At 40.9% G+C, this 25,059-nt stretch overlaps 1 protein-coding gene and 1 long non-coding RNA gene across 3 annotated transcripts in view; one reads left to right on the forward strand and one right to left on the reverse strand.

The window, feature by feature from the left end:
• The window catches only part of LOC104927448 (ADAMTS-like protein 3), a 160,783-nt gene that overhangs the window by 72,768 nt on the left and 62,956 nt on the right, over positions 1–25,059 (forward strand). For both annotated transcript variants that reach the window (XM_027282921.1, XM_019259436.2), the window contains exon 4: positions 20,070–20,197. In XM_027282921.1, the coding sequence (XP_027138722.1) occupies positions 20,070–20,197 (128 nt within the window). The remainder of the gene's footprint in view (positions 1–20,069; positions 20,198–25,059) is intronic.
• LOC113746606 (uncharacterized) lies at positions 20,108–20,964 on the reverse strand. Its single transcript, XR_003462995.1, has 3 exons — positions 20,814–20,964; positions 20,543–20,643; positions 20,108–20,220 (listed from the first exon to the last, which is right to left on the reverse strand). It is a non-coding gene; the product is annotated as an uncharacterized LOC113746606 (long non-coding RNA).

A 25,059-nucleotide genomic window follows, 5' to 3' on the forward strand; every position in this document is an offset into this window, starting at 1 on the left:
GATTGTGACAGCTCCATGACAAGCTTCACTGCCTTCTCATCAAGACATGTAAAACTTTCAGTGCAATAAGAGCTTTATCCAGATGTAAGTCACACTCGCTGTAGGATGGTGAACTTATATGAATCATTTACAAATCAAATGATAACTGATATATTTTTTCATCACTTCTCTTTCTTCCCTCCTCTCGCATTTATCCCACTCCTCTGTTTTCTGATTTTTTTCCTTCATCCCTCCTTAACCCTCTTCCTCCCTGTCCCTCCCCGTCTGCAGTAGTTTCATTTAGTTTGTAGAGTTGGCAATCGTCAGAAAGACCCCACCCTGTCTCCCCAAATACAATGAATGTTTGGACGCCCCCCCATGTTTTTTTTTTTTTGAGTGTGTGTCAGTGACACTATTAAAAATGGCTGACAGCTCCATACGGTTTTACAGGAACCAGCAGAAGGCTTAATGAGTTCCTAAGTCTGATGACTATTTTTACCATGCTGCTTCTCTTTCATCTATTTTAAAGTGCTCCATATAATTGAAATGCAAAATGATAATTCTGTTGGTGAAAGTGATAATTTTAATCTCAACCAATGAATTAACTTTGTGTATGTGTGTGTGTGTGTGTGTGTGTGTGTGTGTGTGTGTGTGTGTGTGTGTGTGTGTGATTTTGGGGTATATGTATTGTCCATGGGTCTGGAAGCTGACAGGTAATAGATCTGGATGGCTGCAGTGGGAGCAGCTGTGGCTTTGAATGGAGCTCTTCCAGTCTTCTGTATTGTGGCGGAGCTGCAACACAAGGAGATCTGTTATGACAAGACCAAACCGAGTCACTCTCACCTCAGTTTGACTTAGCATGTCTTTATTTTGTTTTTTGTAACATTTGTAATGTTTGTCAGTGGCATGTAAGAGGTACTCCATATGCTCTCCAGCAGTTTACCTCTCTTTACGCAGGTTTTCAACACACAACACTGATCCGCCCATGAGTGAACAGGTTGTGTAATGGTACAGAATCAAGAGATAAAAGTAGGAGCTTACAAAACAAAAATACCAAAGCTTAAAGGGGGTTTGGGTGGTGAATCCAGATTTGATAAAGAAATGCTACATTCTCTTTCATGTGAGTGTTGTAATCGGTTTCAAAAATGTAAGCATGATTAGGAGACATTTTCTTTGTTAAAACTCCCAAGATTTCACAATGCAAGTTATTATTGCTGATCTGCAGATGTCTATAAAGTTGTCATTTAAACAGAAAGCAACTTCTAAAGGAGAGATAGAGAAAAAAGACAAGTTTAGTTCCCTTATCAAGTATGCAATTCATTCTCATTGCTTACGCGGTCATGACACCAATCATTCTCTGAAGAGGAAGGTGTAAATGCTAAACGCAGCAGTCAGAAATTGGGTTTTGAAAGAGGTGACTGAGACTCGCTGGGACTTTATTCATATCAAAAACAAGTCCTCCACTTCTTTAGTTTTGCACCTCGCTGTGCCCTTGGTGGGTGCTGTGTTATGGCACCGTCTTTGTGTTTTATAGAAAACAGATTTTGAATTGCACTGCATTAAAAAAAATGGGGCTGTGTTTCAGATCTACCTATAGCCATTAGAGGTGGAAAACAGACTGAGAGGAGTATTGAGTGCCTGAAACAAATGAACCTGGAATTAGGAGTGGGTGGTTAGTGATTAAATTGGGGACAGGGACAATAGATTGATTGTAGTGGAATTGTACAAATATTTTCTCCTGGTGCTTTCACTTCCCTGTGAGTACAGGCACATTATTGGCTTGGGCTGCTGCCAGAGATGGGAAATGGGCTTTAAAACCAGGCAGTGTGCACAGCAGTTGGAAGAGCAGCAGCAGTACGGTAAATGAGTAAAGATTGTGACCCTGAGAGCAGCAATCTTGTGTTTTGTGAAATGCTTGTTGTATTTTGACCCTCAGGGCCACCTTAGATGGACCCTTATATTTGACATCTGAAGATTGCCTTCAAATTTATCTGCACTGACGAAAACAAATGGCATTTTCATATCCAGTCTGCAAATGTATCTGTATTGACATGACCTTAGATCTTTGTGTATGACAGTATATTAAAACCAGGGCTGCCCAAAGTGGAGCCTGTAGAAACATGGCAGTTCAACATGGTGTCATGGAGTCTGTGGAAGAGGACATAATGTTTGTTGTTTTCTGATTATACAAAACATAGTTTAACATAATTATAAACATTATATTCTACCAGTAGATCACCATAAATCAGACCCACTGGTCCTTTAGCAGAACTTGGGACCTAAGTATAATTCCAAAGTTGTAATCTTTCTGTCCTGGTTGACACTCGTGTTTCCTCAAGATAACAATGGTGCAATTGAATTCTGTATTTGTTTACAGTGCAGCCAGTGTTGTTTTAATAAAGAGGCGATGAGATGATTTACCTTTTTCCATCATTTAATGACCAACCGTGATCTGACCGCTCACCTGGCCACAAGATGGAGGTGTGCAGCCTGTCCCCTGCAGCTCTTCCTGACTCTTCCATTTGTCCCTGACATATTTCTAACTTGCCAGTTAAATGATTTGAACGTGAAGATGCAGCAGTATGAAATGTTTGCTTTTCATTAGCAGGAACTTCATACAGCAGATTTTCTGGGAATGTCACCACAGACACAGTTTGTAATGCTACAAATGTAAAGGCTTTCATCAGTGGGCCTTAGGCTCAATTACCATTGTGTTACCTCATTCGGAGTGAGGCCCTTCAATGCAAAAAAAGTTTGGGCATCTCTGGTTTAAACCAATTAAATGAGAGCTTATTACAAATAGATTCATATTAATGCTAGTCGAGGCGGTGATGATTAATGGTGTGATTAATGTAAAGCAGCATTGGATTTTTACAGTTTGCCCTGCAGTGCAGCCTTTTGTTGCAGTTACTCCTTCACAGCCTCATTAGAAGAATGTTTTATTGAAGCTATTTTTTCTCTGTCACAGAGAGGAAAAAGCATATTAGGGATCTGAATCTAAATCCTATATCTCACAGGGACCTCAGAGACCATCTGCTCCTGGTAAAGCGAGTGGAGACGACAGAATATCTCATAACACGGTGATTAAGATAAGATGATAAACGTCTGCCTCAGCTGTCAATAAGAGGAGAGAGATCAAAATGACAGGGCGCTTTTCTTTCTATGCCAAGAAGTATGATAAATCCATACGCTGCTACTGTAGACGTTTTTCAAATGAGAATTGACAAGCTAATTTATGACCATGCTGCATTTGATATCAAAACAGTCGTGCAGCATGTAGCTGCAAGTGCGGCTGAGTCACATGATTGCCCTGAGGCAAATTGAGAGCAGCTCCTCCGTCACATACTGACAGGTGATTTACAGTGAGAGACTCCTATTTCTCACAAACAGTTTACATTTTCTCCTGGCCTTGAGAATTATTGTGGAACAAATAAGTGGCCGGGGATCTGACTGGCTGAGCCTCGTACCCCCAGAGCAGTGCTCAGAGAAACACGACCCTCACTACATGTTTGGTCCTGACTGATCACTGGGGAGGAGTGGGTGGCCTGTTGAGCCCTGTTAGTGTTCACAAGCATGTGTGCTTGTCTAAGTCCATGTTAACATGTGGTATACTTTCTGCACAGCTAAAAAGATTTTGGTGTGAAACACTTCTTATCAGGCTCAACAGAGCAGAGGTCTCCTCTGTTAACCAGTCATCCATTCACATCCACCCACATTAGGACTTTCTCTCTGTCTCATGTCTTTGGTATCCTCTGCTCTGAAGCACCGCAGACCAGCTGGCCAGGCTGGTGAACATGACTTAATTTGTGCATTCTGCTGACATCATCTCACTTGATTTTTTGTCTTTTAAATTCAGGTAACAAAAACTCTCAAACTCAAATCAACTCAACTCATATTTTGAGCTTGCACAAAATATAAAGCAACAAGAAAATATTCCATGTTTATGCACGATTTACACAAATATTCAAAAGATCTTCACGAAGAATGAAATACACAGTGTGTGTGTGTGTGTGTGTGTGTGTGTGTGTGTTATCCTACAGTGATGCTACCTAAGTCTTGGGGTCAAGCTAGACCACAGAGAGATCCATCTGTCAACAGAGATAACAAACGTATAGCCAGTGAACATCCACTGTATTCATCCATTTAACCACCTGTTTTCACAACCTTAACCACACTGTAGCTGCCATGTGTAAATGGAAAATGAAAATTTTCAATGTCAATGTTGGGGCCACCATGTGGTAAAAGCTTGAAATTGCATTCAGGTCTGAAGGTTTGTTAGACAAAAGGCAGAAAAACTCACAAACAGATTTTTATCAACAGATTTTTAAAGCCATGCATACACATGGTTCCATTTTATAACCCTGACTCATTGTGCATTGTCTCAGCACCAGGTTTGGTTGATTTTGGCACATGTGATCACACCAATCGCCGCACTCAGCGAAACAAGCAGACCGAGTTCGCCTGGAGAGGGTAGTCTGGACTTGCCTTCACTCAAAGTCTAGAGCGGTGTGTTTGCAGTCAGAATGCGATCGACCCCATTATCCAAAACAACTGGCTCATGCATTGCCTGATGGGATGCTCTTTCACATTGGTTCAGTTATCTAATCAAGTTAACCTGGCACTCTGTCTGAAGAGCAGTTGTCACGCAAGGCTGTGTTGGTATGCACTCATCAGAGCCCATCTGCTGCAGTAAACATTTGAGGTGGCACATTTGCTAATAAGATGCATCAGGAGATTGTTTTGTAGTCACAGTGATCTCTGGAACTGGATTTTTGTTTATTTAATGAACACTGGTATGTCGGACGGAAAATCTGGAGAGAGAGAGAGAGAGAGAGAGAGAGAGAGAGAGGGAGAGAGAGAGGACGACATGCATCAAAGCTCCAGCCTCAGCACATGAAGCAGGCATTCTACCAGATGAGCCAACAGGCGATGGCTGGTATTTTTTTCACCCTGTAAGCCTGTTTGCGTGTCTGTGTGTCATCACGGCACACTGTGTAACAAGAACAAAAGGCCATTTTCAGTACTTTGGCAGGTGTTTATGTGTCTTTGGAAGGATGTTGTCAACATGGTAGACAAGGAATGGGTGGATGTGCCCCGCCCCATGAGTACTGAGCACTAATGACATAATGTAGTAATGATGGCATTATTAAACTTGAGCCTCTTAAAATGAGTTTTTTTCTTGCCAGTGGTCCCAATTGTTTGCTTAATGTGGGAATTATTATGTCTATAATATTAGAGAGACCCGCTCTATATAAAAACTGCCGTGAGAGAACTTCTGTTATCATTTGACACTATAAAAGTGAATCATTGCTATGGATGAGCGAGAACCACATTGTAATCAGTGATTGTACTGTATTGTGCAGTATTTGTATTTGCAGGGTTTAAACCAGTTGGATGTGACTAACCAGAAGTTGTTCATTTAAGCCTGAGATTGATATGGGTTGATTACAAGTTGCTGTGTTAGACAATTATTTGCAGGATAGCCTGTTTATGATACTTGTGCTTGTAAAAACTACTTAGCATCACAAATGTCATGAAACTGTACAGGTGTCCAGCCGAGATCAAAATTAAGGCCAAGTTTCAAGATGGATGCAGTCTGACCCGCTCATATCATAATGTAGTATGGATCAGCATGTTGACAGGTGCCATCACAAGCTGGTCTTTAGTTTAGAATTTTCTTTTTTTTTTCTTTTTTCTTTTAACCTCATCACATTTTTGAAATCAAACACTTTTTGTTGCTTTAATCAAAACATTCTGAGAGTACAATGCTGCTCACCTGACTGACTGTTAATGCTGCACTCAGTTCTTTGCTGAAATGCTAACCTAAGTTGCTACAACTGCTGAAATGATTTGATACTGTTGTTTTTTTAAGTCAACAAGCCTCTCCTAACTGGAGAAAATATTCTGTATGTATCTGATTACCAACTGCAGACCAGAATCAAACCTCAAATGCTTCCTTTGGGCTTCGCCACAGTACTGGGGCACTTCTTAAGGTTCTGAATGATATTCATTTAGAAACTAGTTCATGCAGAATATGAGGTTGGTGTTACAGTATTAGATCTCAGGTGTTGCCTTTGACACACGACATTATGTAGTACTGTACAGACTGGAAAACTGGGCTGGGCTCTCAGGTACAGTGCTAAAGTGAAACAAGTTAGATGCATCTGAGCGGACCACCTGTGGGGTTCACCAAGGCTCAATCCTTGAATGTCTTCTATTTAACATTAACATTTACAAGTTAAGAGCCACATTATACAAAACAAAAACATCATATCATAATTATGCAGATGACACCCATATTTATATTGCTTGTCAATAAGTGGCTACAGTCCCATAGATTCTCTCTGCAAAAGCACTGACAAACAATTACATGATTGAATATTCCTGAACTTGAAACATATGATAAATCACAGGATTTGGAAACTATCATTTCCACATGGTGAAATTAATACACTGGTCTTTTCTCAGGTCTCCCAATTGATAATCAATTCAATTCAAACAAGATCTAGGCTTTACTACATAACTACTCCCTTTTTGTTTTGATGCTGGTAGATAGGAATAATGTGATGAAGGCAAATGTAGATGAGAGGCTGATATTACTAGACACAACACATGGAAGAGTTGGTAGTATTCATTCACCTTAGTGTTTTTCTTTTAACTATGTCATGAACTCACTTTTCTCTTTTTTTCCTCTCATGATCCAAAGCAACAGCGAGGGCTCGATAGCTGCTTGAATACACTTTTTTACCTCAATCATATTTGATCACCTGGTTGTGCACGCTTTCTCGTGGCAACTACACCTGTAGTGACGTGTCAGGCTCTAACAAAAACCAAGAAAAGTGAACGCATCACATCAGTGCTCACGTCTCTGCACTGGCTTCCAGCGTGTCAGAGAATGTTCAAATGTCCTCTCCTGGCTTAGATCCAAAATACATCTTATACGACATGAACCCTCTCAGTGTCTGCGGTCATCACTGGTCCCAGACTGCTTTCACCAGCCTTAAATCCAGCTCCAAACTTGATGTTCTGCGCAGCCTTTGACTGAGCCGTAAACACTCATCATAAACCTTTTCATGTCCTACTACTTAACTTTTTTATTTAATTTACATTTTTTCAATTTGTCTTTGAATGTAAATATTTGTTTTTTCTTTACTGCTCATGTTTTCAATGCATTATGTAAGGCACCCCAAATTCACCTTTGTCTTAGCTAACCTTACACTTACTGTTGCTGCTGTTCATATAGCATTTTATGAACCCCAGAATGCACCTATAAGCTCCCCAGAGGTAAGGTTATTGTCACTCCCCAATACTTGGTGTGCTGAACTGGATGCCTATTTGTACAGAGTGGAAGGTCAGAGCTTAATACCAATACTAACGCTATATAGTCTGCATCCACAGAATAAATGATTTCACAAATTCATTGTTGAGGCGACATTATATTATTAGATATTTTTGTAACACCATATATTTCTTTCAGGCTTCAAGTCAAACTGGAATGTCATGATTATTTTGTAACTCAGCTGAAGCTGTTGTTCGTTAAGTGAAGTGACACTCATGGCTGGCCCTTGATGAAATCAGCTCTTGATTACCAAGTTAGATGTAGTCGATGACTTGACCACATCATCATCCACTTTCGTTGCTCTACATTGTAGGACTGCACTCAGTGTGATGACACTGATTCTGTTACTTACAGTGTAAAGACTCTGTGTTAGCATGTTGCCCTACAGTATACTATATTGCACCATCCATTTGTATATCAGGTTTAAGAGACCACATGGCTGGTTGCAGCTGTGATGAATCACTCTTCTCTCTCATATCTATTCTAATGGACAAATATTGTTACATCTCTTTGAGAGGCTCATCTAACCAGCTTCACCATTTCCTCTTTTTGTCTCTCTCTCTCTCTCTACACACACAAAGTCAAGTGCCCCGTGCTAATTTCCTCAGGCAGGTACAAACAGATTGTTTGCTACTTAGGAGCTGAAATATAATTAAAAGTCAATGAAGAGCAAAATTACTATTTCGAAGCTTGTTGATATCTGAACAGTGTCTCGCAAAAGGAAATAACGAAATGGCCTGGTGAGAAGAAAGACTTCTCTGCGCGGCGCTAATTTTAGTGCCAAAAATTGCAGTTCAATGAAAATCTCTCAAGTGGCCATGTTAGAGAAGCTGAAACATTTTGGAAATAGTGGATGTGTCAGCAGCAGTGTGGGAGGTATACATACACTCTTACTGTAGGTGCAGGTAGGTTGCAGCTTTGTGATACAGACAATAGCTGTCAGGGCTTTTAAGAGCTGCACTGGGTTTTATGGTGTGTGAGAAAAAGAGGATGTATTTATTACGGTGGAATGAGGAATGAAATTGAAGAATTAGTGAAATAGTGGCAAAGGGAAGTGTCTTTACTGCTTAGCCTGAAATGAAACAGATTAAAGGCTCTTTCCATTTTCCAAATAATATGATCAGGTGTAATAATCCCCTGGAATGTTTGGTGAATATGAAGTGTCGACATCATACATATTCTCAAATAGTCAGGTCTGCTTTTACTGCAACTGCAAAGTCAGCCCAGCCTGGATTCAAGGTTTAAATAAAAAGGTATTTATCATTATACTGTGACACACACACACACACACACACACCCTCCTTTCCTGGACGGTGTTTAATGTGACACATCATTTATGTATGTTCAACAACCTGAAAGAAACAAAGAAACATTAAGAAATTAATGAAGTATTTAATGCAGCGTTCAGTTGTCCATTCTTACCCATACTTTTCTTTTAGCATACTGTAGTTGCCATGTGCAATATAATATAATAAAATACAAATTTACAGAAGAGTCTTTTTGCCCCCATCGAACGATGAACAACACAATCGATGGTTTCATAATTGTCTAGTATCAACAGTCTGTCTGGCAGTTTAACTACTGTAATGACATGACTCATGTATTTTTTTTAATTATTCTTTTTCTGTGTTCTATGAAAATAAAGGAAAGAGATGGAGAGTGACAAAGGTCATGGCACAAACCATTTCCAACTACTTGGTTAGATTCAACAAGTTTCTTGTTGCTTGTGGTTTGTCTTCGTAACTAACCTGAGACTTACCCAAAGTTAATCTCCCAGAGCAAAACTAGCCAGTATGGCTAAAACTGCCAGTGCTACTGTTCCATCCACAAGAGGCCCTGGCAGGCTCCAGCCTCATTATTCAGCCTTAGCCTTTAGCTCAGTGTATTAATCTTTCTTATTTGATATGCATCATCCAGCACATTTTTACACAGTACAGTCAGTGCTTCAAGCTAAGCAGATTGCTGGATGTTAGAAAAAAAACAAAATGTGGTCTTCGGCTGGGCTCAGACTCTCCTCTCACATTCCCTAATCTCTAGCTCATTCTGGCCAACCTAGCATGTACTTCATCACTAATATTGTTTTTCTACTCATTTTATGCTTGAGGTTCTCTGACACGTTTAAAATTCATCCCTGTCCTTTCTGTTTTGATTTGCTGCATTCAGAAGCTTCAGCATTCCCCTATTTGATCGTTCCTTGCTCCTTGTTTGACAAGGTTCAAGGTTAATTTATTGAAATTTATTCGATTTATTTAAAAGTTGGAGTCCTTTTTACACTACACAAGGAAGTTTTTCTGCTCAGAACCTTCACTGGAAATGTGTGATTGGACTGCTCTAATACATCACAGCATCCAACTTAAGTGTATCATAAACTTTTGCTATTGCTGAATAATTAAGTTTTAAATATATTTGACCTGATTTCTGCTTTCACTATTTGGTTGAAAATAGTGGATCTTCTCTACATGATCAGTTATTTTAGTGGCGGGTTGTCCACTCATATCAAGATCTGTAGTTTGATTCCCAACTCCTCCAGTCTGCTTATTGAAGTGTCCTTGGGAAAAATACTGAACCCCAAATTCTTTCTAAAGGCTGTACCATTGTTGAATGTGTTTGAATTTGATTAGCTTTTTCCCGATGAGCAGTTGACAGCTTGCATGGCAGTCAGTGCTATCACTGTATAAATGGGTAAATATGGCATGCAGTGTAAAAGCACCTGGAGTGGTTAGAAGACTAGGAAGGTGCTATAAGTTCAGTCCATTTACTTTCTACCTGTTTAAACTCTATCAGATTAAACTATAGATGCAGAGAGAGAGAGAGAGTCTGATGTCTCAAACTCCCAAACTCAGGATCAGGAAGTCAGAGAGGATTCAGGAAGATGCCTCATCTTACAAAACCTCAAATCCCTGTGCTGACTCTCAGCTCTCAGTTCAGCCCTAAGCCCAGGCTGAAGGAGTCGGTGGTCAGCCTCACTCCACTGAGAGGATGAGGGCAGCCTTTGCAACAGAATCAGACTTTGAAATTTGCACCCAGAGTAAGGCCTTGACAAGCTCGACTGCAAAAAACCAAGGATTAAATGTTGATCACAAAGTGGAAAATGAATTGTGTGTGTGTGTCTGTGTGTGTGTGTGTGTGTGTGTGTGTGTGTATGTGCATGTGCTGTGTGTGCACGTCTACCTAGCTGCAAAGAGCATGATGAGGCAGACCAGAGCTGTCAGTCTCTGGCTCAGCTTTTTTCTTTTGGCATGGCTGCAACTGAGGAACTAGGGCAGAACTCTGTGGGTTTGTGTGAGCTATACTTCTTGTGTAACTGTATTCATGTGTGTGTCCATGTGTGAATGCTGAGTTCCTTTGGCACCTGTCATCCAGGTAATAACCCTGGTGCTTTCATCAAAACAGCTGGAAGCAGCTCAGCAAGCCCTCAGCCTGTTCAGTAACCTGTAAGAGAAAGTCACTGCACTAGATTTATACATGGATGGATGGATGGATGGATGGATGGATAGAAAAGAAATGAAGAGGAAAACCAGGATTTAAGGGATTAATGGCAAAACTGGTTGAAAGAAAAAAAACATAATCAATAAAACAGAGAATAAACAGAGCTTTCCAACAAGACATAATTGTTGCTTGGTCCTCAGCCAAAGCCACTATAATGCACTGCAAACCCAATGCAGTAGAAAACCAATAAATAGAAAACAAATTACTAGTTAGTGACAATAACCAAAAACAATATGTCGGAATGTCGCCCACATTGCCCACAGCTAAAACCGGCCCTGCTTGTTTTAGTTTACGGGCAGATCTGCCACATCCAATATGGCGGACACGTTAACGTGTCGCAGCAACGGACCAACCTGCTCAGAAATATGAGGGTCTGTGATATATGCTTGATCTATACCTAACTACAAGAGAGTCGCTGTGCAATTATTGGCTCCTGATTATCTAACTAAGGGAGTCCTGTGCATATTGTCTATGTCTATCCTAACTAAAGGAGGTCTTGGCGGAAAAGATGAAAGGACTTTTAGGGGGACATTTCCTTTTAAAAGTTGCCTGACGGCTCTGTGGACAAAAACAAGGCAATTTGCCCCGTTTGCCAAAGCGAATTTATTCCACAGAAGTACAGGGGACTTTAACATATCACTCAAAGCACACCCCAGTCTACACTACACGGAGTGTGGCACTCTCAGTTATTTCCTCATTCTGGCTTTCTATGTTGGATGTGATTGCTAGCTACTACATGCCAGTGACTAAGGTACTCGAGATTTTGTGATTGACATTGGCACCTTCATAGAATCTCAATTATGATGTGAGAACAGTTAATTGTCTATTTATCCTGTACATAACGATGGTTGCAACTTCATATCTTTATCTGAGTTTATTCTACATTAATTTGATCATTTTACATAAATAAATATTCATTATAAGCTCAGTCTCAGAAAAATGCATTTAATTATTGATACATTTATTGATAGAGTTAATCGCCTTAATTACAGAATTTTTGCGTTAATTAGTTAATTTTTTTAACGCTTGCAGCCCTAATTTATATATGTGTGTGTGTGTGTGTGTGTGTGTGTGTGTGTGGTGTGTGTGTGTGTATATTATATATCAACAAAATATCAGATGCTTGCAAACTCGTTTTGTATTATTTCTTCCTCCTGAGAGTACCTGGAACTTGGATATAGCCACACATCCAGAAGCTGAAGTGTAGGTTCAAGAACTCTTTCTCAAAGCACGGGGAGTTCAGTGGAATCAACAGCAGATTGATAGCTACATAGCTACACAAGTTAGAAAACTGTGAAGTTCTTGTAGTGGAAAGGGCCTTTAACGACCACACTGCATCCACCTTTGCTTCATTTGAGTCATTATTCACATTATCCCCTTTTAGGAAAGCATACTCTACTTTGTGTCTGACTAAATGACAAATGCTGTTTTTCTGGTGATGATTCTCGGTTCAAACCTTTAAAAAATATTGTGTTTAACTTTTTAATCTTTTGTTTACAAAGAGCAGTTTGACTCCACATTCCATGATGAATTACGATTTCAAGATCACCAAGATGTCCAGATGCAAAAACAGAATAAGGCTCAGTGGAGGTGATTTTTCTCTTCTTGGCCAGCCTAAAGTAACCATTTGACACTTCCATCACTGTGATTCAATACAGCTTTCTCTCCAGAGCCATTACATCTTTTATAGGTTGTTATTATTTGTCCTGTTGCTATACATGATGTAACTGACAAGTCTATGTGAAGTAAGAGGTGTCCACAGCTCACCACGCTGACTACATGCGGTAAACACAGATAAACAGCTGAGATTTGTGTATAAAGGGCACACTCTGTTGTTGATCAGGGCTTGTACAGCTGTTTTTTACAGTTGTTGGTGGTATTTTAAAGCCAGCTCTCCTAGTGGTGGACTCGGCTACAATCAGCCAAGGAATGAGCTTAATCATTTATAATGAGTCCATAGTCCGACCTGCCAACCTACGAACAAGATGGACTTAACAGGTCAAAACAGTCCAGCAGAACCCTGTTTTATATAGAAGACAGGAAAACAAATCATTATTCTATTTAGTCTGTATTTTCCATTCTTGTTTTTTATAATTGTATGTCAGAGTGACACAAGATACAGTCAGATACAATTCTCAGAGATGACCTGTAAAAACCTGTAAAGACCTGTATAAAGTCAAGTCAGAATAAAGCAGCATATGATTTATGGCATGGCTCATAAACTCCAATCAAACTGTCAAACTAGGCTGTGCTGATTAAATATGACATGTCGTTACATAACATTGTAGTTTTTTTAATTTTTGGAAAAGACTAAACTCCTTATGTGTAAAACAATTACATTAATAAACTTGAATCATGTAGGCCTGGATAGTATTCAGTCATAAATCTGTTGCTTTGAAAGTTTCCCCAACATTAAGTGAAACAGACGAGACACGTCTATTTGCAGCCGCTCTGCAGCCTTGTGGTTTAAAGTGTCATAGTATTATGACTGATCTCTGCAAGGGCTCAGTCCTGAAGTCCAGAGGGTGGACATTTAAATTCATTTGAAAATCATTTATACCTGCCATCATTGAGAGGGATGGAGGATGGAGGATAAAGGCATAAGTGACTCAGCTTGACTTTTGACGTAAGAATGTCCACAAGACAATGGAAAGAAAAATGACTTGGGGCGAACACACCTGACCTGACTCAGTGACCTACACTCAGTACTACGCCTTCATGCCAGAAAGTGTGATCATGGTACTGTTTAGGTCATGGTCATTGTTTTGAGGACTGGGAACTTCACTTGAGAGAAAATACATCAGCAAAGTTAAAACTTCAACTACAAGTATGACATGGGAGGAAAATCCTTTTTGTACCCATCTATCACCCTCTCCTCCACATTCTCATTTTGTTTTGCACTGTATGAACCTACTCCTGATTTTTTAACTGGAACTAAATGTTTCCAGTGAACATCACTCAGATTAGTTTCATATAAACTTTCCAGCAGACATGGTTGAATTGCAGACCCCTGCCATCGGCGTTGGCTAAGTAATCCTTGCTTGTACACGAGTTTTGGAATAGTCTGCACTCAAAATATGTATCAAAATTAAATTCATAGACATAGAATGCACAGTACAGCGAAGTAAGCCAATTCATTAAGCAGACTTCATAAGTGTCAGATTGTTTCCTGCATTCATCTCTCATACTTTCTAATCCCATCAGACACGCTGCTATATCAGTACACAAACTGAGATTAATGCTGCTGGCTATTTTCACACTGTATGAGCTCCAACAGCCAAACAAAGTGATGCAAGTCTGTTTACCAGCTCTGAAACTCTGCAGGAGATCAAGTGTGAAGCAACCTAATAGGATTTGCACTTATACATGTTTCATGATTCTCAAACAAAGACCAAAGCTATGATGCAATTTGGGATTACTGGAGGAGAAGAAGAAATAAATAAATCAATAAATTAATCAGTGAATGAATTAAATAATAAATGATGGGATTCAGTATAATTTAGTTCAGTTCAATTCAATTCAATTCAATTCAATTCAATTCAATTCAATTCAATTCAATTCAATTCAATTCAATTCAATTCAATTCAATTCAGGGAAGACTGAATAAATTAATCAATGAATGATGGCTAGCCCCTGGCAGGAAGGGGGAAAAAATTGAGTACTTCAGTTGCATCCTCATCAAATCAATCCAGGACAACTTGTTCAAACCCATTCAGTTCAACAAGCCCATTATGTGTAGCAGGCTCTATTTAGACAATATGGCAGAAATGGAAATGGAGTTATTTTTTGTTACCTTAAAATGAAAATATCTACAGATGCTGCAGGTCCTCCTCCATGGAGTCTGCCATGTTGAACCACTAGGTTTCTGCAGTAGCCCCGAATGGACTAACTAAACACTTTCACTTTCACAGCCAGTGTAGTATTTCCTTCAGGCTATGAAGGGAGAGGGTGAGGTGAGGTGATGCTAGCATCCGGATAGCAACACGTGCAGACTAAGCAGCCCACTGGCCACGTCTGCAGCTCTCTCCATGTCTTCTAACCTCCAGGCCTCGGTGAGATGAGTGAAAACAGCTGCGATCAACCACTCACTGCAGCTGCAAGGAGGAGGAGGCGGTACCTGGAGAGACACCGAGACACAGGAGAGCACAGAACGAAACACAACACAACCAAACAGTCATTAATAAAACAGTGGCTCACCCTTTCACCATGTGCTTAGTCCAACCAAAGACTTTACTTCTCACATTCTTTTCATTTGAATGTTTTTAGAGGTCTGAAGAGGAAAAAAGATCCAGTTAAAAAATCCACAATTCAAATAATAAAGAAATATATAACATAACATAATAACATAATTTTTTTGGTTATCTAATGAATCATTAACCCTCTTCTTCCTACTCCTACCTCACTGGAGGGTCTCAATAGCTTGTTTGTATCAAGGGTTTCTCACATTCTAATAATCAATCAAGTGAGGTTTGCAATTATGAACCCTTTTAGAATCTTTATGAAGGAAGCCCTGTAAGAAAGGTACTAACAATGGAACTCACACTGGCCCATATTAGTACCATGTTGAGTCCTCATCATGGTGAATTGAGAAATATACTTTAAATGTGCTGGTCTTCTAGGTTGTCAGTGGACACAGATTGCTGATACTGAACAATGCAGAGCTCACACAAAAGGCCAGGCAGGCCAAAAAAACTTTGGCTGGACAGATTCTCCTCAGGCCGATGTTATTACTGTCGGAGGTCCGTGATGGCAGTTAGCCGGCTGAGCCCGATAACAAAAGGTGGTTTTATCCCGTTAGTGGAGTGCTAACGTGTCTAATTCCCCTCCAGCAGATCAGTCTCTTTGGATGCTACAGACAGAGAAAAGCAAAGGGAATGCCGAGTTCTACCACAGTGCAACAGTCCAAGACACACTGATCGATCCCATCTATGTGGGTACAATGTAACAGGGTTGAAGACTGCAAAGTGCTTCCCTCTGCCAGCTCCAAGGTCGGCCAGTGATCCGGGCCCGGGAGGCAGAGTGAAATGAAACCTGCAGAGGCACGTTAGCAATGTTAATTCTGGTTGACCAGGCATAAATAACATTGTCAGAGGAATTAGAGTTTGTTCCTGTGCTGTGAGTTTCACTGACACGGCAAGAAAGGTTTTGGTGGAGGGCCCTTGCTACCACTTCTCCAGGAAAAACAGTTTTGTGAATTGTATAAATATGTGTTTTGACTATTGGTCCGGTGACGCAAGGGTTGAAGGGCACAATTTAAAAGCACTTTAGAGGGTCAGTTCTTTGGTTCTCTGACTTATTTTCCATAAATACCTCATTGTGCTTCAATTTTCCTTTTACAGACACGCACACATGCACATGCAGCTCCAGTATGAAGTGTCTTTTTTTCTTCAGCACCGCAGGGTCTGCAGTGACATCACTGACCCAAGGGAAGCCAATTTTCCTATTTTTGGTGACACACAGCCAGGAAAACCCTCTCTCTCTCCGTCTCTTCCACTTTTTATCAAAGCCTCTCTTTCTGTCACTCCCTCTCTTTCATCTGAACTTTTAACACAGAAGATAAGATAGGAGAGAGGTCAGGGGTGAGATGCATTGAAGGCTGTCACAGCTGGCGGGGGCTATTTGCCTAAAACAGATGAGGGTATCGCAGGACCATGAGGTAATGCTGCTGTTTAGTGGCCACAGAGGGTGAAGTGGTGCTTCTCTTTAATGTTTCAGCAGCCTATTATTCAACATAGTGAGATCTGCAGCCTGCTCCAGCTAGCTCCTGGGCTCTTTTACTGTCTGGAAAACAGTCCCGATGGGACAACCCAGTGTGACATACAGTATACCAGGGCTATTCAATTACAAACTCAACTGGGCCAGATTTTCAAACCAGAAAATAAAGGTGAGCCAGATATTTTCAGCAACCTATTTAAACCCTTTTTTTTAGCTTTCGGTAATGACAACACAAATGCAAATAAAAGTAGATCCAAACAAGCCAAGATGCATGATACATGAAGGGAAGCTGTTGTAGCTCTCTCTTGGTCCATGCATAGTCAACATGGCTATACCACCACTTGGAGGTTACTGTACATACACAGTTTATATATACTACTATCTATGTATTTATATAATATATATATAATATATATATAACTTGTTCCTTATAACTTGTAAACTGGATTTCTTATTCAGATCGATCAGTTGGAAATAAGACAGAGTGAAAAGGCTGAGCTGATATGAGCAAGGAACATTTAGATTTATTTATTGTTTTAAGGTCAGATTTAAGCTGTGAACAACTAGCAATGGTTTAGAAAACAAAATAAGGGCACAATGATCAGAATGTAATGACTATGACTACCAAGGAATGATGTGAATCTAATGCCAGGGTCAGCTGTGGACTGGAATAAAAGATCAAATAAAATAAAAGGCACATTAAGTAGTAATAAGTAACAAAAAACCCACCACCATCAGTTATATGCATGATTTACCAGAAAATGTAAGGCGTCAGAGATCTTTGAGGACTGACGTCAGGACAAATGAGGACTTGCTCTAAATGATATCTGGGGTAAGAAATAGATGAGAAGAAGGGACAGCTGTGGATCAGAGGGCAGACAGGCTAGTAACCAGATGCTTCTGCTGTAATTCCCCTCACTCTCACAGTCCAGTTGAAGTGTGTGCAAGATGCTGGACCCCAACTGTTCTGATGGCTGTCTATGATTGTGAGGGCTTTGGATAGGAAGCACTGTATCATAAAAGCAGAAAACACTATTGTAAAAGTGCTTTGAGTGATTGGTAGATCAGACAGTCCAAGAACTTGTAATTGTAGGTATTTAAGCACAGTTTGGAAGAATCAGAAGGAGAATCAGTGTGAGCCATCAATACAGTTAAGATGTAATAACAAGGATGAAAAGATGAGACAAAATTAAATCTGTTCTCATCAAATGAATTTGAAGATGTTTGGATATGCTACATCTAAAGGATGCCTCAAAAGTTAATAAGAATACAGAATCATGCAGAAAAACATCTCTGAGTACCTTCAGCATTCTGTGATAGGCCTCGTACAGTCAGGGACAGAAGGAGAAACCTCGGATTGACAAAACCTTGATTTGGTTCAGGCGGCTGGCTGAGAGAACTACTCTACATTTGATTTGAGGTATTTTATGCTTTAAGGTTGTAGAAAGTTCTCTTCACAAAGAGATGTTATTTTTTATGAAGGGTTTAGAAAAACGAATGTTTTGTACACGCACAACAGAACGCTGTAGAAGGGTTCAACTGAAAGAGCACAAAGAGACAAAGATCCTCTGGGCAACACTTTAATAAGAACATCAGAAATCAGCAGTCACTGGTTAAAAACAAAGTGCACAGGAATGACTAGAACAAACTGTCGTTCAGCACAGCTATTCTAAAAACTTCAAAACAGAAATCCAAGGTTAGTCTAAGGTTAGTTTGAGGTTAGTCTACGGTTAGTCTGAGGTCAGCACTATTGGTACTGGATCACAGCATATTGCTTATTGCTCAGGCCCGGTGAAGTTCAATATAACTTTCAATAAGATGTCTTATCTTATCTTAGCTCAGGGGCGGCAGTAGCTCAGTCCATAGGGACTTGGCTTGGGTCCCACATGGACCAAAAATATGGAAGGTGGACTGGTAGCTGGAGAGGTGCCAGTTCACATCCTGTGCACTGCCGAGGTGCCCTTGAGCAAGGCACCGACCCCCCTCAACTGCTCGCTGGGCGCTGGTCTGGCTGGCTGCCCATCACTCTACCATCTCTCTCCACGTTTGCATGTCTATGCCGTTGTACTGCATGTGTGTGTGTGTCCGGGTTAAATGCATGTAAAATAAAAAAAAAATAGTGAAAAAAGAATTTCCCCATTGAGGGATTAATAAAGTATATCTTCTTCTTCTTTCTTCTTCTTCTTAACTTTCCAGTGTTGGGCAGTAGTGACATTACTATTTTAACTACCTTTCTCAGTAGTGTGATGGTCGCACTGATGTATAGCCTTTCAGAATTCATCAGATTTATTGATCAAGTTGTCGTTAACATCCATACAAACTACATTTTGAAATGCTGCTGTGGTCTGTACCTCCTGTACGTTCAGCTGACAGAACACATCTGAAGTATAACAGTGCAATGACACACTGACCCATGGACTGATGTCTACACTGTCTGTGCTGCAGGGGAATACAGACACATACGTTTGAGTTTACCCGTGCTCTCAACAAGAACAACGCACATTCAGGTGATTCCAGAATAATACAGCCACGGCCAACCAACACTAACCAAGACGATTAAGTGCAGCCTGCAAACCGCAGCTACAGCCAACTACCAGTTATCTAAACTTCACTGTCTGACTTGAACTATGGCTCACTTTCTCACTCACTCAAGGACATACTCCATGCACACATCCTTTATATCTTAAAACAAGTCAATGTGAACTAAGTAATAGACCACATTTGGTCTGTGTTGTCTTTTCTAGCAGCATGTATGTGTTCGAGACTGACAGAGGAAGAGGAAGGTGCACTGAGTCTTTGTTCAAGTTATTAATACTATACTCTGAACGTCTATCACTTGACTTTCCCGCCCTGACTTGTGCTTCCTAGTAAGCTGACCTGAACCTCCTCCACAATTCAGGACACACACTCACATTCTTGCTTTTAGGATTTTCGGCAGCAGCCCATTCAAAGCTGAGCCTGGGTGGGTGGAGTGAATCATTTAAAGTGTCGTCATTTTACAACAGTCCTGTTACTACATGACATCATCAAACTCAATTTTTACCTTTGCCATGTTGCTGTAGCTTAGCTTGCTGCATGTGAGGCTTCATTTAATGTAGCAAAACCAGTTGCTTACCTCACTACACTTTCCAAGTAGCTTACCATACTGCCACCTTTTGTGATGATAAAAATCAGAGTAATGCACAGTGCCATAGCTACCATAACACACATTACGCATTGTGTGTAGGGCTGGAGTACTGGAGGGGGCACCAAAAATTATTCCCTTTGTGAATACACCTGTGCGTAACGTGTGTGCATAAGTTGTCAGTGGACGGGCAAGAGAGAGCAGTAGAGACGAGTGAGTGATCTTGTATGAGCTCTAATAGCAATTTAGAGGTACATATTTCATTTTTAGAAGACAGGATCACTTTGCATATTTCTATAATTACTGTGTAGTTATGCACGTGTTTTTTTTATTTTCACTCAGCTGTGTTCTTCAGTGCAGGAACGGAGCATGCTTTGTGTGAAAGCTGATTGAGTTAATGACCTTTGTGTTTGTGTCCTGTAGGCGTCCAGGATGACCCGCTCAGATGAAGACAGGGACATCGGATGGGACGCCTGGGGCGCCTGGAGTGACTGCTCTCGAACCTGTGGGGGAGGAGCTTCATACTCTCTACGCCGCTGTCTCAATGGAGGGTAAGCATCCTTAGACAGCATCTCTGAAAGAGGGAAACACCTTGTGTCAGAAATCTGATCATTAAAAAGAAAAAAAAACAATCCAGCCTCCGGTGTGCTTAGTGCTGCCCCTTGTTTGGGTTGATGAGAACGCTGAATGACTAAAACTCTCAACAGGTCACGGCGCCTCAACTCGAACATTAAATTTTTTAGATCACAGAATGGGAGAGAAAATGTATTTTATGTTTTACAGTAATATACAAATATTTATTTGTAATAACTCTTATCAAAGATTCTATAATATAATCATAGCTGGATTACCAACCGGTTAAAGTTGAAAACTTTTGCAGAACTCAGGTAGCTCACCTGGTAGAACAGCCCATGTACAAAGACACAGACTGCAGTGGCCCCTGTTCCAGCCTGTGGCCCTTTGCTGCATGTCGTCCCCCACTTTCTTTCTGCTGCATCTATCAAATAAAAGTGAATTTTTTAAAAACTGATTCTGTCTCCTCCCCAACATAAAAACAAAGTGGAAATTTGTAATTTTTTTTCTAACTCATGTTTTTAATAGTATTTTTTCATGTCCATTCCAATGGACGCCACGACAAGATGGGTGTAAAATGTCAGAAAAACTTACCACATGGTAATCAATCAGGTATGACCTAAACATCTGAAACTGGATGTTTGCATGGCTTTGAGTCTGTGTACAGTCTGTGTACTGAACATGCACATGAACTTGATAGGTGTATCACAGCGTGGGTAGGGAACAGCAGTGAGGTCATCACCAGGAAAACATGGAGCCTGCAAGAAGAGAGAGAAATGAGGCAATCTGAACATGCACATGAACACAATAGATGTATGACTAGATAAGATTACCTGAAAAAATCCTTTCCTTCAGTACTTCCAACACATAACCATACAGTAGGCTAATGAACTGATAACAATTTTACTTGGAATGGAACTGGAACTTGACCTTGAGAAGACATCAGCTTGTGGATGTTTTCATGTATTCTCATTTTCGATGAGCAGCCTTGAAGCAGTTTCGGTGTGGCACAAAGTACAAGTCACAGAAGAGGTGTGTTTTTCCTGTACACTATGGCATCTTGCATCTGGTAGCCTCTTTCTTCTCATCATAATTTGGCATGTGGTCAACCATGTCCTACTGCACTTCAGGTATAGGCCTTACATCCTGAACTTGTCTGTGGGGGACACACGGTTCTGGAGACATACTAGGTCCTCCATGTTTTGCTGCCACTATGGACTCTCACCAGACATTGGGCCACATTCATCTTGAAGTGGAGGAGATCTTGGATGTCTTTGGTCTGGATATTGGCCCTCTTGGCATCCAGCCTTTACTCCAACCAACTGTTGATCACAGCCATGTCAAAAGCATGTGTAATCATTCTCAGGGTCCATGTTTTTGACCAAATTTCTGTACGGTACAGACCGACAAGTTGATCAGGCAGGCAATCACCGCCCATTGCTTCATTGTATAGCTTAACCACCTCTGGACAGGACACCATCAAAAATTGGGCCTTCTTTTTTTTGTCCCACCGCTGCACTTCATCCATTCTGCCAACACCCATGAAGTTGGAAGCCATGACAACTGGTCTGTTGTCATACCATTTGACCAGTGCCACCTTACCATCATGGCTTACAACTTCATCACAGCTTCCTTAAGTCTTTCTGGCCATCTCTTTGTCAGACTGTAGAGGAGGCCTGGCAAAGCAAGAGACCCATGCTGCTGTCCCAGCGGCATGAATTTTCCTCTCAGCCAGCAGCTCCAGAAGATTGTACGTTGTGAAATAATTGTCAAAATACAACTTGTGGTTGGCCTCAGTGATTCGCTGGCAAATATGGTACACCACTCCAACTCCAAGTCCTGGCTGCTTTCTGCACTCTTGTAGTAGCTCCATTGTAGTGCCTTGGTGCAGCAGGAAGTCATAGGCCATGCCACTTTTCCCACATAGGAAGTATATTTTCACCCCCCATGGGTGTGGCTTGCCTTTGATTTGCTTGAGAGTTCTGTGAAATGGCACCATTTGTTCATCGACGCAAAGGTTCTCCTTTAGTGGAAGCTCCAAGCATCTACTGCGTATGGCATCATAGAGAGGACATACCTTGAAAAACACATCATTGTTCTCAGCTGGCTTCTCCAAATCGTTGACCGAATGCAAATGTGACCGGAGCTGGAAGAATCTGTCACAGGGCATGGTGTTTTGAAAAATACCGATCCCAGTACATGGAGACTTGGCATTTTCATCCATTGCAATGGACATCAGACATTGAAAAAATCCTATAAATTAATGATATGATATATGTTCAACATAACTTCAAATATTATCACTTGCAACAGTTAAAATTATACTGACTTCAAATTTGGCCTAACCCTTGGCCACCTTACTCTTGGCCAACCTTACTCTTCCCTCTCTGCCGTTGCTTCGCCATGCTTGTCTTGTCCGATGTCTGTCACTCTCTCAGAGCATGCTCAAAGTCATGATATGACTGTGATTGGATAATCAGGATCTAATCAGTAAACAGCATTGCTGACATCATTCAATTACAGAGTATTTATAGATTTAGAGACAAAAAATGTGTCATGACCATTCCAATGGGCACAGGGTGCAAAGGGGAAACAAGATGACAGTATAAAGTGTTGAAATTTGTAAAGCAGCATTTTACTCTCTATGTGTAGTTAACAATTGGAGTCACAGTAAGCCAACTTACCATGGCAGAAATAGCATCTTGGGGCACGTGCAAGTGTTTCATCAGGTTAGTTGTATTTTTCCATCAGATTTACAGTCAGAGGTGGTCTCTCTGCGTTCTGTTTTCCTTTCTGCTGAATTCAAAATGAAGTGTGTCCATATGTCTATTCTTTTCTGACCAAACCTGTTTTGTGTTGAAGCCATCAGATTGTTGTCAGTAACTCGCTGTCAGTTTGGGACAGCATGGGAAAAAAAATCTTATGTGTATGATTATTTTTTGGGGCCTTTTCAAGCTTTTATTGAGACAGCTGAAGAGTGACAGGAATGTGGGGAGAGCGAGCTGAGGCTGTCTCTGCTCTGAAATTTGTTGTGCAGTGTTGTTTGTTCAGGAAGTCATCACAGCCGATCTATTTCATACTGTGTCCCGTGGCATCACATTTGTCTCCATTATGTCTGACGGTAGCTCAGCCTTGCTTTCTCACCCATTCTGGTGCTAAAATTTCTCCCACTTAGAGCATCAAAGTTCTGAGTACAAACTTTTCTGCTGCACACATATGAACACACATAAACTGTAAAGCTAAAGCTAATCGGCACCTTGTGGTTCTGAGTGGAAATGAGTAAGAGCTATAAAAGAGGAGGAAACACACCCTGCAAAGTGGCCTACAGGAGGTGGTTTAATGGTCATGTTGTCATATCAGGGCCGGTGTTGCTCCACTAAACGTGTGCTGAGGAGGAATGGGGTGTTACCAGTTCCAGTCTGCTAAAACCTTACTGTTCCAATCCAGGTGCTCATGCCCCATTTTCTGTCATAGATACTGTCAGGTCAAAGGTCAACAGTTGTTTGCAAACATAATGAACATTCACATGGTAAATGGTAAATGGACTGTACTTATATAGCGTCTTTCCAGTCTTCCAACAACTCAAAGCGCTTTACAGTACATATCTCATTCACCCATTTCACACACATTTATACACTGATGGCACAGTCTTCAGGAGCAGTTTGGGGTTCAGTATCTCGCCCAAGGATACTTTGACATGCAGATTGAACCAGGGATCGAAACAATCTTCTGAATAGTGGACGACCCGCTCTACCTCCAAGCCACAGCTGGCCTGGACATGTTGATGAATCCTGAATGCTGCACATGTCACATTTTGTCCTGCAGACCTCAGGTAAAAACACAAACATACAAATCCTTAATGTGGAATAACCAACAGTCATCATGATCATGGGATAAAAATAGTCCTGTGCATCATCATCGGAGCTCCATCAGAAAAATGAATCTGACTCATGTAAACTGTATCATATTTTCACAAAATTCAGCTGTACCGGATCAGAGTCTCATCTGCTCATGTGGGATTAATCTGGGTAAAAACCTTGTCTTGTTCTTTTGTTATGACATCAGTATTTGGTGAAAATGAGTTTTTGTGTCACGAGAGAACAACTTCATCATCCGATAACAGGATAATTCATTTGTGAGCTTGAAAAATGATCACAGCCACTCTTTTTTGACTCTCATTCATCTAACCTGAGACATCTGATCATAGCATGCAGTCATTTGGATAAATGCTCTCACCGAGTGACATCTCCATTCATTCTCAGCTTGGATTATTCTTAAGGCTCCACACAGGGCTCTTTTGTCAAAGCAGAGTTTTATCAGTCAGACATGTGCGTCTCTCTGGACTGTCTGATGAGGTTCCGTGTCCTCAGACATCTAAAGACCAGCAGTGTTTGGCTGAGCATGGCCTTGATCGCAGTAAACCCTGATCACATCAGCCAACGTCTGGAAGTGACTGGAGGTCCGGATTTGTTCAGACTTCCTCCACACGAGAAGATTCACACTAGAGTCATTACAGAGACGTCTCTCAACAAGCCAGCTGACCTGCTAGACCTCTGTGTGTGTGTGTGTGTGTGTGTGTGTGTGTGTGCATACATTACATATACCGTATACTGTGTGTGTGTGTGTGTGCATACATTACATATACCGTATACGGTGTGTGTGTGTGTGTGTGTGTGTGTGTGTGTGTGTGTGCCACAGAGGCCAAAGGCGTCTAGCTTGAGTGAGAACATCAAGCTTAATCTGCAACTTCATTCAGCTCTTACACACACCCACACACAAACTGACTGCTTCTGTCTGGGTCCAGTGTTTCTTTTGGAGTGGAGCTCGTCTTTGCCCTCCT

Source organism: Larimichthys crocea, chromosome X (assembly GCF_000972845.2).
Source record: "Larimichthys crocea isolate SSNF chromosome X, L_crocea_2.0, whole genome shotgun sequence".
NCBI classification, from domain to species: Eukaryota; Metazoa; Chordata; class Actinopteri; family Sciaenidae; genus Larimichthys; species Larimichthys crocea.